This window comes from Prosopis cineraria, unplaced genomic scaffold (genome assembly GCF_029017545.1).
Source record: "Prosopis cineraria cultivar Desert tree isolate PC_DT_omini unplaced genomic scaffold, ASM2901754v1 PC1, whole genome shotgun sequence".
NCBI classification, from domain to species: Eukaryota; Viridiplantae; Streptophyta; class Magnoliopsida; order Fabales; family Fabaceae; genus Prosopis; species Prosopis cineraria.
This window is the reverse complement of record NW_026555332.1, coordinates 9,795,203-9,819,230: the sequence shown is the minus strand read 5'-3', so window position 1 is coordinate 9,819,230 and position 24,028 is coordinate 9,795,203. Positions and strand designations below refer to the sequence as shown.

The window sequence follows — 24,028 nt, the reverse complement described above, 5'->3', positions numbered from 1 at the left end:
CATTTTTATAACCTTCATTCAATAAATATTCACTGAGATGATTATACGACATCCTTTCAAATTGTTTCAATCCATACAAAGATTTATGCAAACAAATTGCATATTTTTCTCAAGAACCTTTACATGCTCCTGGCAATTTGAATCCTTAAGGGATTTTCATATAAATTTTTGTATCTAAAGAGCCATATAGATAAGTTGTAACAATATCCATTAGGCGCATATCAAGTTTTCTGTGTATTGCCAGACTAATTAGATATCTTAACATGATTATAGCCACCATAAGACAATATATCTCTTCATAATCAATACCAGATTTTTGCAAAAACCCTTATGCTACTAGTCATGCTTTATATCTAACGACTTCATTTTTCTCATTTTGTTTTCACATAAATACCCATCTATATCCAACTTGCTTTACACCATTACGTATTTGGACTACAAGTCCAAAAAATTCACATTTTGAAAGTGAATTTAATTCTACTTGAATTGCATCTTTCCATTTTGGCCAATTATATCCTCATTTTGATTCATTATTTCCATAGCAACATTATATGAAAATATGTCGTGGACGACTATATTTTTTCGATTTCATCTTTTTCTTATGGTGACATAACTTATCGAGATCTCTTTATTATCTTCAGGTACTTAGATCTCTTCTGGGGTATTTTGATTAGTTATGTCTTCATACTCTTCTAGAGTACCAGCCTCCTCTGTTATGCCATCTTTATTTTGTGTTCCTTTCTTCTTTCTAAAAATTTTATCTTTGAAGCCAATTGGTCTACTACATTTCAAACGTGGCTTAGATTCATTTGCACTTTCTAATTGTCCTATTGGGACATTGATTCTAATAGGAACATTTTCAACTGGAATATAAGATTTGGTAATTCTTTTAAGGTCAGTAAATGCATTTGGCAATTGATTTGAAATATTTTGCAAATGAATTATTCTTTTAACTTCAAGTTCACATTACTTTGTATGAGAATCTAGATGAGATAATGATAATTCATTCTATGTAATTTCTTTCTCTAGTTGTTTATTTTCTCCCCTTAATGTTGGGAAAATTGTTTCATCAAAATGGCAATAGTCAAAATGTGCCATGAATAAATCTCCAGTTAATGGTTCTAGATACTTGATTATAGAAGGAGATTCAAAACCAACATATATTCCCAACCTTCTCTGAGCTCCCATTTTTGTGCATTGTGGTGGAGCAATAGGAACAAATACCACAGATCTAAAAATTCTAAAATGGAAAATATTTGGCTCTTGACTAAAAGCCAATTGTAACGGGAAAAATTTATAATAACTTATTAGCCTGATATGCACAAGTGTTGCTACATGTAAAGTCACATGTCCCTATGTAAAAATAGGAAGTTTTGTCCTTAAGAGCATTAGTCTAGCTATCAATTAGATGTGTTTAATGAATGATTCTGCTAAACTATTTTGAATGTGGACATGAACAACAAATTTTTCAATTGTTATTCTAGTTGATATGCAATATTCATAAAAAATTTATGACAAAAATTCACTTGCATTATCAAGACAAATTGTCTTAATTGCATAATCTAGAAACTATGCTCTTAATCGAATTATTTGGACAAGTAATCTAGAAAATGCTAAATTACATATTGATAACAAACTCATATGTGACCATCTTGTAGATGCATCTATTAAAGCCATAAAATATCTGAATAGTCCACAGGTGGATGGATAGGTCCACAAATTTTCCCTTGGATATGTTCAAGAAAAGTAAGAGATTCAATTCCCACTTTTGTAATTGAAGGTCTTTTAATTAATTTTCCTTGAGAACAAGCAGCACATGAAAAATCCTTAAATTGAAGAATCTTCTAGTTCTTCAATGGATGTCCATGTGAATTTTTAATAATTCTTCGCATTATAATTGAACCCAGATGGCCTAACCAGTCATTCTAAACAATAAATATATCTTGATTCGTAAACTTCTTGTTGATTATTACATTTATTTCAACTGTTCTAATAATTGTGTAGTACAAACCAGAAGATAACGTGGATAATTTCTCTAGGACACATTTCTTTCCAGATCTAAAATTTGTAATGTGTAGATATTCAATATCTTTCTCACTTGTAGTCTCAATATGATACCCATTTTAGCGGATATCTTTAAAACTTAATAAATTTCTTTGAGACTTAGATGAATATAATGCGTCATCTATAATAATTTTGTTCCTTCGGGTAATATTATAATTGCTCTTCTGAAGCCATCAATTAATTTAGTATTACCCACTATGGTATTGACGCTTCCATCTCTTATGTTAAACAAGTAAAATATTTTTTATCTTTAAGTATAGTGTATGTTGTAGCACTATCCATAAGACATATATCTTCATTCTTGTGTCCAATGAAAGAAAAAGAAATATCCACATTCTTCAACAAAAGAAAGAGAATGTATTAAAATAAATACTTAATAAAATGAAATTTATTCATAGCAATAATGATTTTATTACAAGAAAACAAGAAAGCTAAATGAAACATAACCTAAATTACAAGAAAACAAGAAACATAAATGAAACATAATCCAAAAATATAATCCAAATTATTTTAATTATTTTTCAACCAAACTTGTCTCATCGTGATTTTCAAAGAAATCATCTACCTCCAAGAGTGTCATGGCATCAAGGCCATTAATATCATCCAACTCATTGATATCATCATTTTTATATGCAAAATGTGCCTCAACATCATTTTGAAAAGTGAAATTTGATTCCACATTATTTGAATTTCTTTTGATGGAGGCTTGATAAAACTTTGCTAAATGCTTAGGGGTACGATAGGTAAGTGACCAATGCCCTTCATACCACATCGACAACACTGATTTTCAATAGCTTTTCAAGGCCTGCTCTTATCTATTTTTTGCCTTTCATTATTTTTCTTCTTTTGGTAGGTATTAGGATTATAACTAGTTTCACCACCACCATTATAATGGTAATTAGCACGTCTCCTACCACAACCATATCCACGGCCACGGTCATAACCATAACCACGACCACAGTAATTACTACGTATAGTCACATTCGCTTTAGGTAATGGAGCTAATCCAGTGGGACAGATTGCATGATTTTTCATCAGCAGCTTATTATTTTGTTCAGGCACAAGAAGACAAGAAATTAATTCAGAATACTTTTTAAAACCCTTTTGATGATATTGTTGTAGCAGGAACACATTTGAAGTGTAAAAATTTAAAAATGTCTTTTCTAATAAGTTCTCATAATTGATTTTCTCACCATATAATTTCAATTGAGAACTTATTTTAAAAACTGTTGAATTATATTCACTTACAGTTTTAAAATCTTGCAACCTCAAATGCATCCATTCATATTATCAATTCTAATGGATCTTTAAATGTAAGGTATTCAGCTTTTGGCCCCTCATAAAGATGATGATGAAGGAATATCATTGCCTTAGCCTTATCTTGACTACTTGCTTGATTTTTAGGTAAAATTGCATTTCCTAGACCTTTGGCGTCTAGATGAATTTCAATATCTAGCACCCATGATAGATAATTCTTTCTCATAATATCAAGAGCCGTAAATTCAAGTTTGATAAGATCTGTCATGATTCAAACTAAAATAATAATGACAATTAGAATTATAACAAAATTAATAAATAAAGCATATTAAATAAATACTATAGTAAAAAAACATATTTCACACACACATGCTAAAATATAATTTACAATAAAACAAAATAGAAAGAGGCACAATATAAAGAAACACAAATATAAATAACCAAACTTACTAAACAAATAAAGCATAATAAAGATAAAGAAATACAATAAAGCAAATAAATTGATGGATAAAATAAATAATTTATATGATAAAACAAATTATGTTAACAACATAAATTGATCAACACACACACATAAACAAAAACAAAATGTATAATATGTATATATAGTATTAATTTAATGGAAGACCAAAATAATAATAAAAATAACAATTAAATAAATAAATAAAGCAATGAATAATAATAATAATCATGATGATGACATCAAATACATAAATATAAAGAAAGAAAAATAAGTATATCAATCCTCATAAAAAATATATAACAAAAAATAGTAAAAATAAAGCAATGGATGTCAAATGGGACTTGATTAAATTAAATTACTGATCACATGATTATTTTTACATGAATAAAATAGAGAAATTTAAAATTACTTTATAACTAGGAAAATGAAATGATAGGAAACTAAAATAATAAAATATAAGAACAACATAACCATGAATGTTAATAAAACAATAATATAAAATATAGTTATATATATAATATAAGAACACATTAATCTAACTAAAAGCTCATACCTTATTTTCAAAGCCAAATCTTGCTAATAATGTGTCGTAAATATATTTAATGTGAAGAGTAAAGAAGGAAAAGACAATACAAGAAATAAAGAAAAAACAATGGAGGGTACATATGCTTTGGATATGACCTCTATTTATAGACCTCCAACCATTCAAGTCTTATCCTAATGTTACAAAGGTATAATAAGGCATATAATAATATATTATGTAACCTTTGAAGGTTATAAGCTATTAAAACTAAGAAACGGTTATAAGCTATTAAAACTAAGAAACTCCTTCCATGCCATTCATGAGGACATTAAAGATAAAGAAATCTTAAGGGCTATGAGTTATGAACATCCATAATATAATAATTATAATACATATAACATATTTAAGTAAATATTTTCAACCAAACACTAATTACTTTTTTGAGTGAAAAAAAAGTTTCATATGCTTCAATCTCAAATATAATTTCACACGTACACCATGCATTGGGGAAACAATTCAGATAATCATAATCTAATTGCATTTACTACCTCCGTTTTTTATTATAGGAGAAACTATATCATGTGTTTCATTATTTTTGCATAAGAAAAATTATAAATTGAAAAAATATTTATCACACATTTTCCTCAAATTTCCCTTTATAAAATTAGAGTAATTTATTTATGAGAAAAACTTAATTCCTTCACATATTAAAAGTTAGGGTTAATGTATAATTTTATCCCTAAACTATTTTCAGAGAAGCAATGTTTTCCTTAAATTACTCATTGTAGCAATGTTACCCCTAAACTGATTAAATTGAAGCAATGTTGCTCTCGTCATTTAAACATTCATAGCTAATGGGACTTACTTTTCATGAGTTAAGGTGCAATTTTGCCCCTTAATTATTTTCAAAGGAGCAATATTACTTCTAAACTAATTAAATCAAAGCAATATTATCCCCGGCATTTAAAAGTCATAAACGTCCGTTAACTAGAGAAAGATGATGAAAAATACTTTTTATATTAGTGCCATTCCATTCACATCCTTTCTAACATCCAATATTTATGTGAAAGCATTTATCTATGTCATGATATTCTTCACCAACATTCCAACGAGTCCTAAACTATACATTGAGAAGATACTTGATGTTGGTACTAATTTTCTTTAGTGGCAAATATAATAATATTTGAAGTATAAATTCATACTTACAACATTACAAGAGGAGCTCTTAATCCAACAAAAAGCATATAAACAACATTTCTAGGTAAAAAGGTCATTTTTTATTGTCTTGAGTGGATCAACTTATAAAATTAACTATCATAAATAAATAGACTCTCTTATATGCATTATAAACAAAAAGAAGCCTATACATAGAGTATCATAAAGTGGTTACCCAAAAACTAATTTAGCAACTGAAATGCCACAGTCTAGTTGAAGTCTTGACCAGATTCAATATTAACTAGAGAGAGATAATGACAAGTAGGTCTCAGTAGTTATAATTAATAGATGTTTATGATTTTTAAATGGTGAGGATAACATTGCTCTTCTAAAAATAGTTCAGAGAAAAAATTGTATCTTAACTCATGAAAAAATGGGTCTCACTGGTTATAGTTAATGGACGTTTAAATGGCGGGAGTAACATTGCTGCGATAAATAGTTTAAGGGCAATGTTACTCCTTTGATAATAGTTTAGAGGTAAAATAATACCTTGACCCTAAAAATTAATCATAAGAATATTTTAATCTAATTTTTTTAATTTCAAATATGATTGTTATGTTTAACCAACTTTTTAAAACTATATGATGAGTTGGAAAAAAATTGCTTACATTTAAATACGGGTGATACATATCAATAATTTTAAATGGGACCTCATTAGATAACTAAAACATTGTTCTCCAAGCCAAATTTTTGTTCTTAGTTGATTGAATGTCATTTGTATACATCAAAATAATTAACGCATAAAATTAGAAAATTAAAAAATAATAAATAAACTTATCCATTCAAAAATAGAGAACAATAACTTAGTCAGAGGACGATTTCCTAGGGTGTATCCCTATGGCAATACTTCTACTTCGAACTCGATTGAAGATTAAAGACTTCTAATTTAGGAAACCATAACTGTTACTTTGACACCTCTAAAAACCCACAATGCTCTTCTATATATACGCACACAAGTTCTTCATTGTAAGAAAGAAAAAAATAAAACTTCCTCTAGCTTTTCTCTGATCCTTTTCATACAAATTGTATATATACACACACACAAATTACCCCACAAGAAATAGGTTTAGAGCTAGAACATACACAGTATATATTATTAATCTGAAAACTACTTGCAAATTCAAAAATGGCGGGTGGAGTTTATATTGATCAAGGTCAAGCAAGGCATTATGACGGCAACGTGACGGCATTCGTGCTCGTTACGTGCTTCGTGGCGGCCATGGGAGGTCTTCTGTTTGGTTATGATCTTGGAATTACAGGAGGAGTGACGTCCATGGAGCCATTCTTGGCCAAGTTTTTCCCATCGGTGTATAGACAAATGAAAGCTGGCTTGCATGAGAACAACAACAACAACAACAACAACAACAAGCCTTTATCCCACTAGGTGGGGTCGGCTACATGGATTGCAAGACGCCATTGTGCTCTATCATTTATTAAGCTTTTAGAAATATTATTAATTAGCTTGCATGAGAACACGTATTGTAAATTCGATAACGAGATCCTTACATTGTTCACATCCTCATTGTACATTGCAGCATTGGTTGCTTCTTTCTTTGCTTCTGCCACTACAAGAATCCTAGGACGTAAACCTTCAATGTTCTCAGGTGGATTGTTTTTTCTTGCCGGTGCTCTGTTGAATGGCTTCGCAGTAAACATTGCAATGCTTATCATTGGCCGTGTTTTGCTTGGCTTTGGTGTGGGATACTGTAATCAAGTAAGTAATTAATTGTTATAGCATCGCCTTTTTAAATGCTTCCCTTCATGTGTGGCACGACATAACAGTGACGGATCTAGAGAAGCATACGAGGGGTAAAATTGAATATCTTTAAAATGTGGGGGCATAAAAATAATTTCCCCAATTTTTACAAAAAAAATTTAAGGAGCAAATGCAATAGTAGTTTTGTCAAAAATTAAAAGTAGGGAATGTAAAATTTACAACTTTGTACCCTTATTCATAATATTTTGAACACCTAGACTAAATAAAAAATATTTAGATTCAAAAGTTTATTAGACATGTAATATATTAATGATAAGTTAAGATATGAAGGTCATATTTAGTTATATATCAACTTGTTAAATATAATTTTTTTAAAAAAAGATAATGATCAGTTTATTTATGTTATTATAATTTTAGTCATAAAGTAGTTATTATTTTTAACTATTAAATTATTATTTTTGAAAAACTATTAATTTTTAAAATAAGTCATCTTGGATCCTGACTTAACTTAGGGACTTGGTTTCACTACTGGCACCACTACAAATAACTGACGTAGAATGTATTTGTTGCAGTTATGTGGCCAATGGAGGGGACAAATAGTGCATCATTAGACAAGAAGAATTTCAATCAATTTATGTTTTATAAAAAATAATAAATTAGGAATTCAAGGATCTCAATTTTAGAGGATTTGCTTCCGTCTTAAAATCATCAATATTGTAATTTATTATTTAGGAATGGAAATTGACTACTTAACGGGTGAGAGAACAAAAAGACAAAATTAGTCAGATGACAGTCTATTTTAACTGAAAATCTCAAAATTCAAGTTTATAGTATTTTTAATTATATATTAATTATTTAACCCAATTTTATCCTGTGAGATTCAGGTCTACTCTGCACTCTAAAAATCTAATAATTCTTTCATATCTATTTTCACAGTCTGTTCCGGTGTACTTATCTGAAATGGCTCCGGCAAAGATTAGAGGGGCACTGAACATGGGATTCCAAATGATGATAACAATTGGTATTTTGATCGCAAACCTTATAAACTACGGCACTGCAAAGTACAAACACGGATGGAGGATTTCGTTAGGTCTAGGAGCAGTGCCTGCATTTTTGCTGTGTTTAGGATCACTGTTCTTGAGCGACACACCAAACTCCATGATTGAAAGAGGCAAACACGAAGAAGCCAAAGCAATGCTGATCAAGATTCGAGGAACAGAGAACGTGGACGACGAGCTTCAAGATCTGATTGATGCGAGTGAAGAAGCTAAGCTAGTAGAACATCCATGGAAGAACATATCACAACCTAAATATAGACCTCAAATTACTTTTTGCTCTTGTATTCCATTTTTCCAGCAACTAACAGGCATCAATGTGATCATGTTCTATGCACCAGTTCTGTTTAAGACTCTTGGATTTGGTGCTCAAGCTTCACTCATGTCAGCAGTTATTACTGGTGTTGTCAATGTCGGAGCCACGTTTGTTTCTATACTCACTGTTGATAAGTTTGGAAGAAGGATTTTGTTCCTTGAAGGTGGCGTCCAAATGCTTGTTTGCCAGGTATATGTACAAGAAGTATTTCACATAGGCCAAATTATAAAATACTTATAAACAAAATTACATATACCAATAAAGTATATTAAATATACTTTACAACTTTATTTTTTAAAAAATAAGAATATAAACTTTTAAAAATTCCTTTCATTTAATACTCTATTTGTAAAAAATGTTAAATAAAGAGCATATATAGAAAGGATAATATTAAAAAAATATTATTAATGAAATTTTATTTTTATTAAAATCTTTTATATGTTGAGACACTAAATTTTCTCTTAAAGTATGTTATAATTTAGGACCAAAGGAAAAATCATCATAATTGTTTCATTATATTTGTCGTTCAAGGTTATTGTACATGGATTAAAAAATATAACAAATAAGTAGAAAATATATGGCATATCTTATCAAGTTTGCCCCACATTATATACCGTATTTTAATACCTCTAAAACCATGCAGCAGGCAGTAGCAGAATATTGCTGTAAGGGTAAAATAAGAAAAATGTCATAAACTAAACATTTTTGTTTTGTAGTCTAAAATGACATATATGAAACAATTTTTTTAGATGGCCCTATTTAGATGACCCCATTTTTTTCCCAAGATGACAAATATAATGAAATGGAAGTAGCAGTAGACATATAATTATTAAAACCTTAAAATTTTTTCAACTTTGCCCTTCTTTAATATTCTTTCTGGTCCTTAATATAAAACAAACTTAATCAACTTCATGCTTATTGACAAATAGTATATATATTCTTGAAATTGTTAAAAAAATATGTAACTTTACAATTTTGCCTCTTTGCAATTAATAACTATAATAAAATGTTATCTATGAATTTAAACATTAATAAATAAACAAAGGGCAACACTAGTAAACATTAATTACTCTAACTTTGCTATATATTAAAGACCAAAAAAACTCTTAAAATTTGCCTTATATTAAGTACCGAATGGAGTGCTAGTTATTAATTAAAATGTTATCAAAACAAAATAATGGGAGGTAAGTAATTCATATACTTTTAGGGGAATTTTATGTAAAAAGATATTAATAATTTTCCTTAAAATTTCATAAAATACCTTATATATTGAAACACGATCCTTAATTTCTGAAAAAAAAAAAGATTCTCATTTAAAAGGGAGGTGGCACGGGTATGTGTGTCTATATATATATATATATATATTTTACATCTAACCAAACGTTACTGTTCTTATATATATAATATCAAATGCCTCGTCCTGCATGCATGTTAAAATCTCTCTGGCAATTCCAAACTGTGCTGATACATTTCATTTAATTAATTGCTTCCAGGTTGCAGTTGGAGTGATGATAGCTTTGAAGTTTGGAGTGAGTGGTCAAGGTTCATTTAGCAAAGTAGAGGCTGATGTTCTTCTAGTCTTAATATGCGCATATGTTGCAGCATATGCTTGGTCTTGGGGACCTTTGGGTTGGTTAGTGCCAAGTGAAATCTGCCCTCTCGAAATCCGATCGGCCGGCCAAGCCGTGAACGTCGCTGTCAACATGTTCTTCACCTTCATCATTGCTCAGATCTTCCTCCTCATGCTTTGCCACTTGAAGTTTGGTCTCTTCTTCTTCTTCGCTGGCTTTGTCCTCATCATGACCATTTTTGTTGCTCTGCTCCTCCCAGAGACCAAGAACGTGCCCATTGAAGAAATGCACCTTGTTTGGAAGTCACATTGGTTTTGGGGCAAGATTGTTCCCGCCAGTAGTCGCATGGCTTCACCTAATGTTCTTGGCTACAATAACCGCAAGCCTTGAAGTTGATTTCAAAAAAAAAAAAACATAAGAAGAAAGATTATATAATTAACATACACTGATGAATCATAAGTGTGAGAAGAATCAGGAGACGTGGATATAGATGTGACTTGATCTTTTTCAAAGTTCATACATCTATCTTTCGCAAATAATAAGTTTGCTTTTATGTGTATAGAGTTGTATATGATTCATGAAAATTACTTGTGTATATTCTTCAATAAACTTGTACACAAAACGTAAGTTTCATCATAGAAATACAAGCAAGTCGTGTTCGATCTACATACCTTCTTCTTTTGGTTACTTTGTTACATGTTAATGCCGAAACTCATGACAAGTGATGGGTTAGAGAATTAGACGTATTAGATTGGTAGAAAGAACAATCAACATCACTTTCCAATTCTTTTAAGAATTGTTCCGGTAACTACATTTGCTAGTAAATCTAAAGTCCATAGAATGGGTTTGGTTTGTTGGGCTTCTATATGTTTAAGCCGGAAATTAGGTAGGGCTTAAGCATTGACTTTTCATCAATGTCTTGCTCAGTTATGCAATTGTGGGTAGAAAATTGGCACTACTAAATCTAAGCTCTATTACTCCAAGAATACCAATATTAATAGAGTCTTGCATATTAGTGATGATTTGGAAAAATCCCCTCACCAGAAAATATTGGCAAATATCTCAAGATTCTTATCATTCATGGGCCTCCAAGTTAACATTTGCTCCGCTAACCGAAAAAACGAAGTCACATATGTCTACCTGGAAGGGCATCTCATCACTGCTGAAAAAACAGTCCTCATAAATCCTGTTCTTTTAGCTCTTCTCAACTACATCATGCAGACCATGCTTTTACCTTAATTATTATCTCAGCATTGTCGTTAAGCTTTTGGGTATCCTCATAAAGCCTCAGCATTTGTTAGAATAGCAAATTCACGAAAAGTTAATGTCTATATTAACTCTCTTAATGCTATCATGATTATCTAGCATGATTTCACAACAAATCACCCTCTCGTCGAAACTACCAAAATCAAGAAACTTGCCATGAGATTGACTAGACAAACCTTTGACCACATGTTTAAAAAAGCTCATAAATATATGGATTAGCTTGCTTTGTAAACCACATGTCTGAAATATTAGCCACCTTTTGGAACATTAAATACATTTTTCTTGGAATGTCCCTCATTAATTGTTAAACAAGAAACTAAGGTTGGGATTTCAATTATGGTTTTTTCATATTTTCTCAAAACTCCTCTATTACTTAAGTCAAATATGAAAAAATATATTTTAATACATGATACATTAGCCCAACTAAATTTAATTATTTGATTAGTTTGTGTAAGGTAGGTATATATTCGGTATTTTATTATTTAATTATCTCATATGCATCTATGTTTTTTAATTAAAAAATCATGAATTAAAATGAGATAATTAAACAACAGATTTTAAGTTTGGTTTATTAACTAAAATACATTTTTTGTTTAAAAGAAAAAAAACGTTTTTTTTTCATTGAACTTCATACTAAGATTCACTTTTATCTCTTAACTAGACTTTTCCCCCGTGCTATTAGCTCTTAGTTCGGATGGTATAGAATAAAAAGAAAATAAAATTTTAACTTGTTACATTTGTTAAAAAAAATAGGACAAATGAAATGAAAATTTTTAATATGGATAAACTGTAAAAGAAAAAATAAGTAAAATTAAATAAAATAATTCAGAAGAATTAAGTAGAAATGAGATATGATTCATGAAAAGGATAATATCAAGATAAATGTGAAATTAACTTATCTCACTAAAATGAAGACTTTATTTTTGGTTTTGTTTATTTAATTCATTACGTTCATATTCCTTCTATTAACTAAACGACTCTTAAAACTATGAATTACAATTTATTTTATTGTACAAATTATTACTTTTTACATATTAAAAATATAAGCAATAAAATATTTTATTTAGAACTTATTATTCTATATAAATTAAAATTCTAAAAATAAAAATTGTCTCATAAGATTGCATAACAACTTTATTTTTTACAAATTTTAATTCTAGTGTAGGTTACATGCATATTTTTTTTATTATACTCCCTCTATTTAAAAATACAAAGTATTTTTTGAAGAGTTGAATGTTAATAAATATAAGGCATTTGTAGTCTTTTGAAGTGTAATCATTATTTTTTTTTATAGAAAAGCCCTTATTAATGAATGACTTTATATTTATTATAGAGTATTTAATAGAAATAAATATAAAAAGATAAGATCAGTTAGAAATTAGGTAACTACTTTATTAAAAAGTGAGATTTAATTAAAAATACCTTACGTTTTTTAACAGAAGGAGTAATTTTTATATTTACAATTTATTTTTTATTTGGTCCCGATATATCTTTTTATATTGTGAGGTGCTCACTATCATTTAATTTTGTTTACTATATCATATTTTTTTAAAATAATTTATTATGAAAAAATTTAAAAAAAAAAAAGAAGATGAAGAAAAGTCAGGTGAGCACCGTTGATCTACAGAACCTATCCAACCATAATTATTATATATTATAGATATAGATTATATGTTATAGATTTTATTTAGTTTTAATAATTTAATGCATTGATGTTGTCTTAAATTTCATTTTTATCCCTTAATTACCCCTTATGACTTTTTATTTCAAGGAAGTTTTAGTTTAGAATTATATATTTATGTTACTTTAATTTTGACATGTATATATTACCGCTTTAGTTTTGACGATGATTTCGAACCAAAAAATAATAATAAAAGTTTAGGCATAGAAGTGAAAGTAAAATAATCGAAAGCATAGATAAACTATAATTCCTAATTAAGTAAAAGGATACAAGTCTCTCTGGAGAAACAAACTTCATATTAGCAAATCAAAGTGATGTGCAAGCTCCGAAAAAGAACTGAATGATTTATTCAGTTTTTCGACATCATCTGAAGATTATTGACTTTAATTTTTTTTTTTATTGATTTCAACAATTCTTTTCACTTGTCATGTTATTATATATCCAACATGAAAATCTCTCTCCATTTAGCAACTTCATGGATTGGTCTTCTGATCGTGACTTTTTGTGTCAACGTCAAGAGGAACAAACTTGTTCCAGAACCAGTGTGACTTCCACACTGAGTTCATTTCTTCAATTGGAACACCTTTGGTCTCAGGAAGGAAGAAAGTGATGAAAATGGTCATTATGACAACAAAAGCAGCGAAGAAGAAGAAGAGACCAAACTTCAAGTGACAAAGCATGAGCAAAAATATCTGAGCAATGAGAAATGTGAACACCATATTCACTGCAACATTAATGGCTTGCCCAGCAGATCTGATCTCCAAAGGACACACTTCACTTGGCACAAGCCATCCCAATGGTCCCCAAGACCATGCAAATGCTGCGACGTATGCACATATCAAGAACAATAGCAAGTCTGCTTCACCTTTACTAAATGAACCTTGTCCACTCACTCCAAACTTCAAAGCTATCATCACTCCCACAGCAATCTGAAAGCAATACAAGTTCTAACATGTCAGTACTTAGAAAATCTGAAAGAGATATAAATATAATATAATAGATTCTTTAATTGTATGTTACCTGGCAAACAAGCATCTGGATGCCACCTTCAAGGAAGAGAATCCTTCTTCCAAATTTATCAACAGTGAAGATAGAGACCAGTGTGGCTACAACATTAACGAGTCCTGTAATAACTGCTGACATGAGAGATGCTTCAGCACCGAAGCCAAGAGTCTTGAAAAGGACAGGAGCGTAAAACATGATGACATTGATGCCTGTAAGTTGTTGGAAGAATGGAATCAAAGTGCAGAAAGTGATTTGGGGTCTGTATTTAGATTGGGCAATGTTCTTCCATGGGTGATCCACTTGCTTGGCTGCTTCACTGGCACTAATCAGATCTTGAAACTCGTCATCAACGTTCTCGATTCCGCGAATCTTCTGCAACATTTGCTTAGCTTCTTCTTGTTTGCCTCTTTCAATCATGGAGTTTGGTGTGTCACCCAAGAAAAGTGATCCCAAGCACAACAAAAATGCAGGCACTGCTCCAACACCCAATGAAATTCTCCATCCATTTTCATACTTAGCAGTTCCATAGTTGATAAGGTTTGCGATCAAAATACCAATAGTGATCATCATTTGGAACCCCATGTTGAGTGCTCCTCTGATAGTTGCCGGAGCCATCTCAGATAAGTATACAGGAACAGACTGTCATAGTTGAAAAGAAAGTAAGTTATGTTAAAATTTAAAAAAAAAAATGAAGCACTTGAAAAATGCCATTGTGCCAACGACTAGTCTAATGGTATACTGTTTGGGGAGAGGTTGCTTGCTCAATCTCACATGCTACTCTATATTTGAGATAAAAAAAGCCTCATATTTTAAAAAATAGATTATGAATATATAAAACTCAGATGTGTCTAACCAAAAAAGTTTAAACTACTTTGATAAAACATACTATTTTTAAGCATATTTATAAAGATTCTAATATGGAATCAAGAGCCATTCAATATGGACAAAAAAATTGAAGAAAAAGAAAACAAATGAAAGAAGAAAAAGATTAAAGAGGAAGAGAAAAAAAATTGAATGGACCTGAGACCTCTAAAAACATTAAAGATAAAAAAATCTCACGTTTAGAAATTAAAAAATAGATTATAAATATATAAAATTATTGGGATGTGCTTAACCAAAATGATTTAAGCTATTTTGGTTAAATAAACCATTTTCAAGGATACTTAATATAAAGATTCTAGCATCTACCTCTGGTAATTCCAAAAAAAAACAAAATGTTAGACATGCAAACGTTGATTACGTACTTGATTACAGTAGCCCACACCAAAACCAAGCAATATACGACCAATGATAAGCATTGCGATGTTTACTGCGAAGCCGTTCAATAATGCACCAACAAGGAAAAACAATCCTCCAAGGAACATTGAAGGTTTACGACCCAGTATTCTTGTAGTGGTCGAAGCAAAGAAAGAAGCAATTAATGCTGCGAGGTATAAGGACGAGGTGAACAATGTAAGAATTTCGTCTTCAAATTTGCAGTATGTGTTCTCATGGACTCCAGACTTTATTCTTTTGTATACAGATGGGAAAAACTTGATCAAGAATGGATCCATGGAAGTAACTCCTCCTGTAATCCCAAGATCGTAACCAAAGAGAAGACCTCCCATGGCTGCCACGAAACATGTGACCAACACGAAGGCTGTGACTTTGCCCTCAAAATGCTTGACTTGACCTTGATCAACCAAACCACCTCCTGCCATTTTTCAATTGATTGAGCAATCACTTCAAACTTATTTATTTGAAGCTCAATCTTGTTTAACTATTACTTCTTCAAGTACTGTATTTTTTTTCTCTCTTCTTCAACTCGATGTGAGTTGTGGCTTATATAGTATTTGATGTATGTGATCCAAGAAGTACGAGAAGTCAGAGTTTTGTTTACACAAAGATGGTCCTATTCAACGTCGTTGTGCCTTTTTACGACATGTTGTATGGTCATATTTTCCTAAATTAGCAGGTCTTTTTACCCGAGTTCGTTGTTGAAGTTCTGCCACATGGATATTTTCTATAAAAAGGAATGTCGTTTGACGAGCCCATTTCTATTTTCGGGTTGATAATCTTGTTCTTGTTATTTTTTATTATTTGATAATTATCTTGAGACAAGTTAAATATTTTGTTCTAACAGTCTCTATTTGCAGGGTGTGGTTGAGTAAGGGACGGATCGATGCTCATTGTCAATTTTCACTTTAATTTATTTTATTTAAATTTTTATTACAAAAGAAATTTTAATTATTTATATTTTTGTCTCATAGAAAGAGGGATTATGCAAAAACATCCATAAATACCATCTTTTTTGACCAGAACTCCATAAATACCATCTCAAGAACATACAGAATAAAAAGAAAAATGAAGTAGAAACTCTCACATTAAAAAAAAAAAAAGAGTTGAAACTATAAAATTCGCATTAGTTTGTGATTAACGTGGATTTTGATTGTTCCGGTCTCACACAGGCCTTTCATGTTTTATCTGAAAACTAAAAAGGGTTACCTGTGGAATTATAAATTCCTTGAGCCTCCTCCTTGCTCAAAAGGATTCAAACAAGTCAATCTACAATTCACAGCACTAATTCCATCAATCACTAACTTAAAACATATATTTCTATCCATTTTCAACTAACCCTAACTCATAAATCTCATTTCCCCAATATCCCAATGACTTTTAACTGCTTATTAGCTTCATTTAATTCCCATTAGGTTGATTAACATCATTTTATAGTTCACATTACTCACAATCATCAATTTCATCATTAGGGTTCTTTTAAACATCAACCCCTACTTACAAATCACTGCATAAACCCTAACCCTAAGTTTAGAAACTTAAAATAACTTTCAATGGCTTAATTCATTGAAACCAATGGGTTCGGTCACAAGTCTCCCATTTCAAAAAGCATCAATAATTTCTTCCCCAAAAACCCAAAGCAATCACTAGTCTCAAATCACCTCCAAGGGATTGAAAATGGTGTGCCTTAGCTCAACTCTCCGTTCTCTTTGCGTCCCTCCTGATTCCTCTGCTCTTCTCATTTCTCAACATTCAAATCTAGTACATAAATCAGGTTTTTTAACATTTCACCATGATGCATTGCATCCACCATGCGGATCTGACAAAGGCCCAAGCCCACATTTTAGCTGCTCCAATTGGGCCTAGGTAGCCCAATGCAGTTCCTAACCCCATTCCTAGGTTGTCAACAAGTCCAATGAGTCCAATAGCTATCAAGAAAGATCATTAGCTTAATTAATGCAACAAATTACTAATTTACCCTTCATTAATTTTTAAATCTAGGATTAAAAATTTAGAATATTATACCTTAACTGCTGCAGGGATTTATATGTGTCACTCTATTTGAAGCTTGAACATTGAGCTATATATCACCCACACTTTATGGAAATATATACTTTTTTGTTTTCCATTAATTTTATAACAATTCAATTAATGAATACTTTTGTGATATAGTTGAACGACATGTATCCCTAAACAATTCAAATTATCAATATGAAATTACACTCGCACAATTAATTTTATAAAACAGTATTTCTTTTAGAATATATTGCAAACACATGGTATCTTCCATGCACTAACTTTCTACTCTTAAGTTGGAATTTAACTTGTTATGTCAAAATATAATTATCAATTAATATTAATATTAATATTAATAAAAAGTCATCGATTCATCAAAAATAGGAAACAACTCGTGCTCAAGACTATCCCTATTATGGAATAAATCTCTGTGGCAGTTCACCGAAGTCGGGTAGAAAGAACTCCTAATTCAGGAATTGATGACCGAGTGCTATGTCGTAAAAGGCACAAAGTAGTTGAATCGGATCAACTTTTTTGGAAACCAACACTTACTTTTCGCACTTGTTCCATCACATCAAATCCTATATAAGCCATATCACAAACCGAGGAGCAGAACAAAACAAATACAAACAACATTGAATAATAGAGGGAAAAAAAATATCCAACATTATTATTATAAGCTTGAAATAAGTGATCGCCAGTTTCAAATATGGCAGGTGGTGCTTTTGTTGATCAAGGTCAAGTTAGCCATTTTGAAGGCAAAGTCACAACCTTCGTGTTGATCACATGTTTCGTGGCAGCCATGGGAGGTCTTCTCTTTGGTTACGATCTTGGGATTACAGGAGGAGTCACTTCCATGGATCCATTTTTGATCAAGTTTTTCCCATCTGTGTACAGAAGAATAAAGTCTGGAGTCCATGAGAACACGTACTGCAAATTTGAAGACGAAATTCTTACGTTGTTCACCTCGTCCTTATACCTCGCAGCATTGGTTGCTTCTTTCTTTGCTTCGACCACTACAAGAATCCTAGGTCGTAAACCTTCAATGTTCCTAGGTGGATTGTTTTTCCTTGTCGGTGCATTATTGAATGGATTTGCAGTAAACATCGCAATGCTCATCGTCGGTCGTTTATTGCTTGGTTTTGGCGTGGGGTATTGTAACCAAGTAAGTTAACATTAACATGTATAATACTTAAGGCTGTCGTCACTATTAAACTTCTTTACAATTAGGGATATATATAGTTTTCTTTCCTATGATTTTGCAGTCTGTTCCTGTGTACTTGTCTGAAATGGCTCCAGCACAAATAAGAGGAGCACTTAACATGGGATTCCAAATGATGATCACAATTGGTATTTTGGTCGCGAACCTTATCAACTATGGAACTGCTAAGTATGAAAATGGATGGAGAATTTCATTGGGTATTGGAGCAGTGCCTGCATTTTTTCTGTGCATTGGATCTCTCTTCTTGGGTGACACACCAAACTCCATGATTGAACGAGGCAAAACTGAAAAAGCTAAGGAAATGTTGATTAAGATTCGCGGAACTGAAAACGTTGATGACGAGCTTCAAGATCTCATTAATGCAAGTGAAGCAGCCAAGCAAGTGGAACACCCATGGAAGAACATTGCACAGTCTAAATACAGACCCCAAGTCACTTTCTGCACTTTGATTCCATTCTTCCAACAACTTACAGGCATCAATGTCATCATGTTCTATGCTCCAGTTCTTTTTAAGACCCTTGGCTTCGGTGCTGAAGCATCTCTCATGTCGGCAGTTATTACAGGACTCGTTAATGTCGTAGCCACACTGGTCTCTATCGTCACTGTTGATAAATTTGGAAGGAGGATTCTCTTCCTTGAAGGTGGAATTCAGATGCTTGTTTGCCAGGTAACATATACATAAAACTAAAGACTATCTTTATGTCTCTTAGATTTTCGAGGAATTGACATGTTAGAACTTATATTGCTTTCAGATTGCCGTGGGAGTGATGATAGCTTTGAAGTTTGGAGTGAGTGGACAAGGTTCGTTTAGCAAAGGTGAAGCAGACTTGCTATTGTTCCTGATATGTGCATACGTGGCAGCATTCGCATGGTCTTGGGGACCATTGGGATGGCTTGTGCCAAGTGAAGTGTGTCCTTTGGAGATCAGATCTGCTGGGCAAGCCATTAATGTTGCAGTGAATATGGTGTTCACATTTCTCATTGCTCAGATATTTTTGCTCATGCTTTGCCACTTGAAGTTTGGTCTTTTCTTCTTCTTCGCTGCTTTTGTTGTCATAATGACCATTTTCATCACTTTCTTCCTTCCTGAGACCAAAGGTATTCCTATTGAAGAAATGAACTCAGTGTGGAAGTCACACTGGTTCTGGTGCAAGTTCGTTCCTCATGACGATGCTCCAACAAAAAGTGTTGATCAAAAGTCCACTCCTTGAAAGCTGAGAAAATATTATTAATGGTGAAAATATTTTCAGTTATATACGCGGGAAGTGAAAGGATGAAAAGAATAAAAAAATTTCATCAAAATAACGTTGAGACAAGAGTCAGAGATTGGATATGGCTTTATTGTCTACGCACATCATTGTACACTCTTATGCCAATATGATTAACTTGCTTCTGTGTTGAGTTGTGCAAGGTCTATGAGAATTCTGTGTGTACTCTTTCATATATTTGTACACAGATATCATTTTGCAATAAAAAGGCAACCATGAGGCTCGTCATGCCTGCATGGAAGTTTACTATTTTGCTGTAAAGTTGTTTGTTCGTCTACTTATAATTTATACATTGTTGAGATTCAAGAGTTAATGGTTGCCAGACAAACCATTTACAATTGGGCAAAACTAATAAATATATTTCAATGTGACTTATAATTATAAGCAAAACTAATGGGAGACTTTTAGCAAGGAAGAGGATACATTGGAATATATACATTTTTAGAAATTGATTGAATAAAATAAAAAAAAAATTGGTTATGTTCGCTTCAATCTATTTGGTTTACCATTTTTTGGGAGAAAAAATAGGAAGAAAGGAAAATTTTTTTGCTAATTTTCTTTCTTCCATATTTTCTTCCCATTCCACTTTTACTACTAGAAAAATTGTATTTAGTGAGGGACAATACCATTTTTTCTAACTAAATTGCGTTTTAATGAGGGATTTTATCCCTCGCTAAATTTATAGCTTAAAAAAGGCTTGCTAAATTTAGCGAAAGATTATATTTCACTCATTAATTAGCAAGGGATTTAGCAAATGACTGAATCCATCACTAAATCTCTTGTTAATATTATTCAAAATTTGATAATTTAGTGAGGGATTAGTCTCTCACTAATTCCTCGCTAAATATGCCTTTATTTAAAAGTAGTGATGCCACATCACCTGCCATATGTGCGTCAACTTGTAACATGTTACCAACAACTTCATGCCTCATCAAATCATCATATCACCTATCATCTTGTGCTCTATTACTTGCCACATGTGCAACAACTCATGACATGTCATTATTCACCTTGTGCCATGTCACTTGGTCCTTATTATATTATATATTCATTATATTTATGCCAAACTCAAGACTTGAACCTTTAACCTCAAACCTTCTAAGTCTTATGCTCTCCTTTTTTGTCAGTTGAACTGAAAGGCACCTATAGTTATTATATGAGAAATTAAATATATATTATTTAATTATATAAATATATCAAATAATATATTATAAAAAATACACACATATATACATATTAAATTTTATTTTCAATTTTTAATATGTTAAAAATATTTATATTTTATTTAAATTATCCTTTACATTATATTTTTAATAAAATATTATTTTATTAATGAAAATCAACTTCAAATAAATAATATATTAAATATTAAATAATTTTATTATGAATATTTTAGTTAATTTTTAAATTTAATTTTTATTTTTAAATAAAAATAATTAAACATGTAATTAAAAGTCATTGCAAATTTTTTTTTTTTGCAGTAATTAGTTAGGAATAAAATCTCTCACCAATTATCTTATTTTAGAGAGGGATTGGTAATCCCTCGTTATTTTCCTCACTAATTGTCTTACTTTATAAAAGAATTGACAATCTCTCACTATTTTCCTCACTAATTCTCTTATTTTAGAGAGAAATTGGTAGTCCCTTACTATTTTTCTCACTAATATTAAGTTAAGCTATTAAATTGATATCCCTCGCTAATATCCTTGCTATTCAGTATTTTAGATAGGAATAAAAGATCCCTCACTAAATTTCCTCGCTAATTTATATTTTTTTAGTAGTGTTTTTTTCTTTGGGTTATTGGGCATTTTAGACCTTGAAGTATTGCTTGGAAAGCTCGTTGGATCCTAAATTCTAAAATGTGCAAAATGAATCCTAACTTTTAAATTTATAGTAAATTAAACCCCACCATTAACTCATCATTAATGCCATTACTGTTCATCAAGTGGGGCCCAATTAAAATGCTAATGTAGCAGTCCCTTGCTGATATGTCACTTTTAATGAGCACCACAAATTCTAAACTATTGATCGAGTAACATCATAGACCCTGAACTTTTAAAATTTAGAACAAATTGCCCCTACCATTTATATGTAAAGTGTTGACTATTATGTAAATTAAATTAGCCTCAAGGACACATAATTTTGTAAAATGTACGGTTAAGCGACCAACTCAGTATTAAGCATAATTAATAGGTAAAAACATACTTTAATCCACTAACAAGATCATAGTTACTCTAGGTCAAGAAGAATCAGCCACTAATAGCCATGAAAATATCAAAACTCAATAGAATATACATTCAAATGAAGAGAAAAGGGAGAAGAAAACATAGGAGGAATGATTTCTATCACAAGTTGCAAGACTAAAGTATTCCCCAAGCTTCTCCAACTCTTTCTCCACCTTAAAATGCTCCCTAGATGTGCAATTGCTAGTTGAAGATGAACTCCACAAAAAATGGTCTTCGTGAACATTTAAAATTGAAATTGAGTGAAACTGTGTGTTTTGCTGAAAACTATTCTGATTTCATGACATCCAAATTGATGCTACAACAACACTGAGCAGAATTCAAATTTAATGTGGGTTTTAAAATTGTCAGCTTTGGGCTCATAAATTGGGCCACCCTATATGAATAAAACTTATATTTAATGCCATAATTGATCCAATAGCTTCTACAATTTAAAACTTATCCGCACCCATTCTTACAAATAATCATATATTAAATCATATATGTGTTAATTAATAACACAAGATGACTTCCAATTGCATTAAAAACTCTATTAAATTCATTAAAATATTGAAAGTCATCAAACCCTATAGTTGAACATTAGCTTGTTCTTACGCGGAAGGAAATCACTGTACAAACCAAACCAAAGAAATTATGAACATTGTAAAACTATTCAATAACAAGCATGCACCTCCATATCGGTCAATGCTAAAGGAAAAAAGTGAATTGTCTAGGACACCTGGACCATGTCCCTTGGATGCCAAGCCCTTCATAATTCTATGTCCAATTGGGCTACCTAGAACTCTTTGCACCCAAGCCCAATACCATCACTTTCACCGTCCATGGATGTGGGTGCTATGTTTTTCTTGCAACTAAGGCTGAGGGATTAGAAGTGGAGACCAGGCCCACTCGGAGGCACTCCTAAGTGAACTCGAAGCCTTACTTGCAAAATGCCAACTAGTGCCCGACACTCCTCATAGGTTACCCCCTTCATACGAATGTGATCACCAAATTATTTTGCAACCCAAAATGGATCAGACGGCAAGATATCATTCTTCACAGTCTTAAACAACAATTGCTTCAAGCTCAAGCACATATGAAGAAATATATCTTAAGATGTGCACCGTTGAGATGAACTTTCACTATTGAAATGTTGCCATAGTGAGCCTGATAATTTGTATTTATAGTTTATTGTTACCACTGATGACTGAGCTAGAAGTTCCTGTCTTACCCACTGCTGTTTTAAGCTCATGCACTATCCAAAGAGGTGGGTTCCCTAGGTTCTGATTCATTAGGATGGGTACCCAGAAGCTAGGTTGTTATGTATTGGCTCGAGTTGCCAATGAGAAGGTGTCTGTTTTGTCATCAGTTATTTCTCCTTCTTCCTAAATATACTAGAGGTATTATTATGCCGTTCATAGAACTGAGAACATAAATACAGAGGGAAATCACAAATGATAATACTTGGAGTTGAGTTCTGTTGATTTCATTATCGCTTTACTTTCAATTACAAGTCGTGACACTCATAATTCAGATAATCCCATGAGTGCTGTTCATCTATTAAGAACAAGCATGTTTTGCAATAAATAGTAAGGGCTTGTTTGGTTTCTTTTTTCAAAAATAATTTTTTGTTTTTAAAAAAATTTAAAAAAACTCATATAGTTATATGTTTTGGATTTAATTATTTTTAAATCTGTTCTTATTTTTTATTTTTAAAAATAAAAAATAGAAACATGTTAAAGTGTTTTTGTTTTATTTATTTTTTTCAAAATGCCTTAAATTTGAGAAAACTGCTGTCATTTTAATCTATTACTATCATAAGCCTCTACCATTAACCAGCAATGACATTACTATCAATTGATTTTTAATGATAGAACTGATTTTTAAATTAA

General features: G+C 31.3%; 3 protein-coding genes across 3 annotated transcripts; 2 read left to right on the top strand and 1 right to left on the bottom strand.

The window, feature by feature from the left end:
* The first annotated feature begins 6,538 nt into the window (after positions 1-6,538).
* Positions 6,539-10,839, top strand: LOC129290032 (sugar transport protein 10-like). Its single transcript, XM_054927073.1, has 4 exons — positions 6,539-6,866; positions 6,987-7,236; positions 8,176-8,799; positions 10,104-10,839. The coding sequence occupies exons 1-4, from the start codon at positions 6,649-6,651 to the stop codon at positions 10,569-10,571; spliced, it is 1,560 nt and encodes a 519-aa protein (XP_054783048.1). The 5' UTR covers positions 6,539-6,648; the 3' UTR covers positions 10,572-10,839.
* A 2,589-nt stretch (positions 10,840-13,428) lies between these two features.
* On the bottom strand, positions 13,429-15,892 carry LOC129304274 (sugar transport protein 10-like). Its single transcript, XM_054943969.1, has 3 exons — positions 15,378-15,892; positions 14,149-14,772; positions 13,429-14,057 (listed from the first exon to the last, which is right to left on the bottom strand). The coding sequence occupies exons 1-3, from the start codon at positions 15,831-15,833 to the stop codon at positions 13,602-13,604; spliced, it is 1,536 nt and encodes a 511-aa protein (XP_054799944.1). The 5' UTR covers positions 15,834-15,892; the 3' UTR covers positions 13,429-13,601.
* A 2,175-nt stretch (positions 15,893-18,067) lies between these two features.
* LOC129296298 (sugar transport protein 10-like) lies at positions 18,068-20,175 on the top strand. The gene is made up of 3 exons (XM_054934886.1): positions 18,068-18,589; positions 18,690-19,313; positions 19,399-20,175. The coding sequence occupies exons 1-3, from the start codon at positions 18,134-18,136 to the stop codon at positions 19,855-19,857; spliced, it is 1,539 nt and encodes a 512-aa protein (XP_054790861.1). The 5' UTR covers positions 18,068-18,133; the 3' UTR covers positions 19,858-20,175.
* The last annotated feature ends 3,853 nt before the right edge of the window (positions 20,176-24,028 follow it).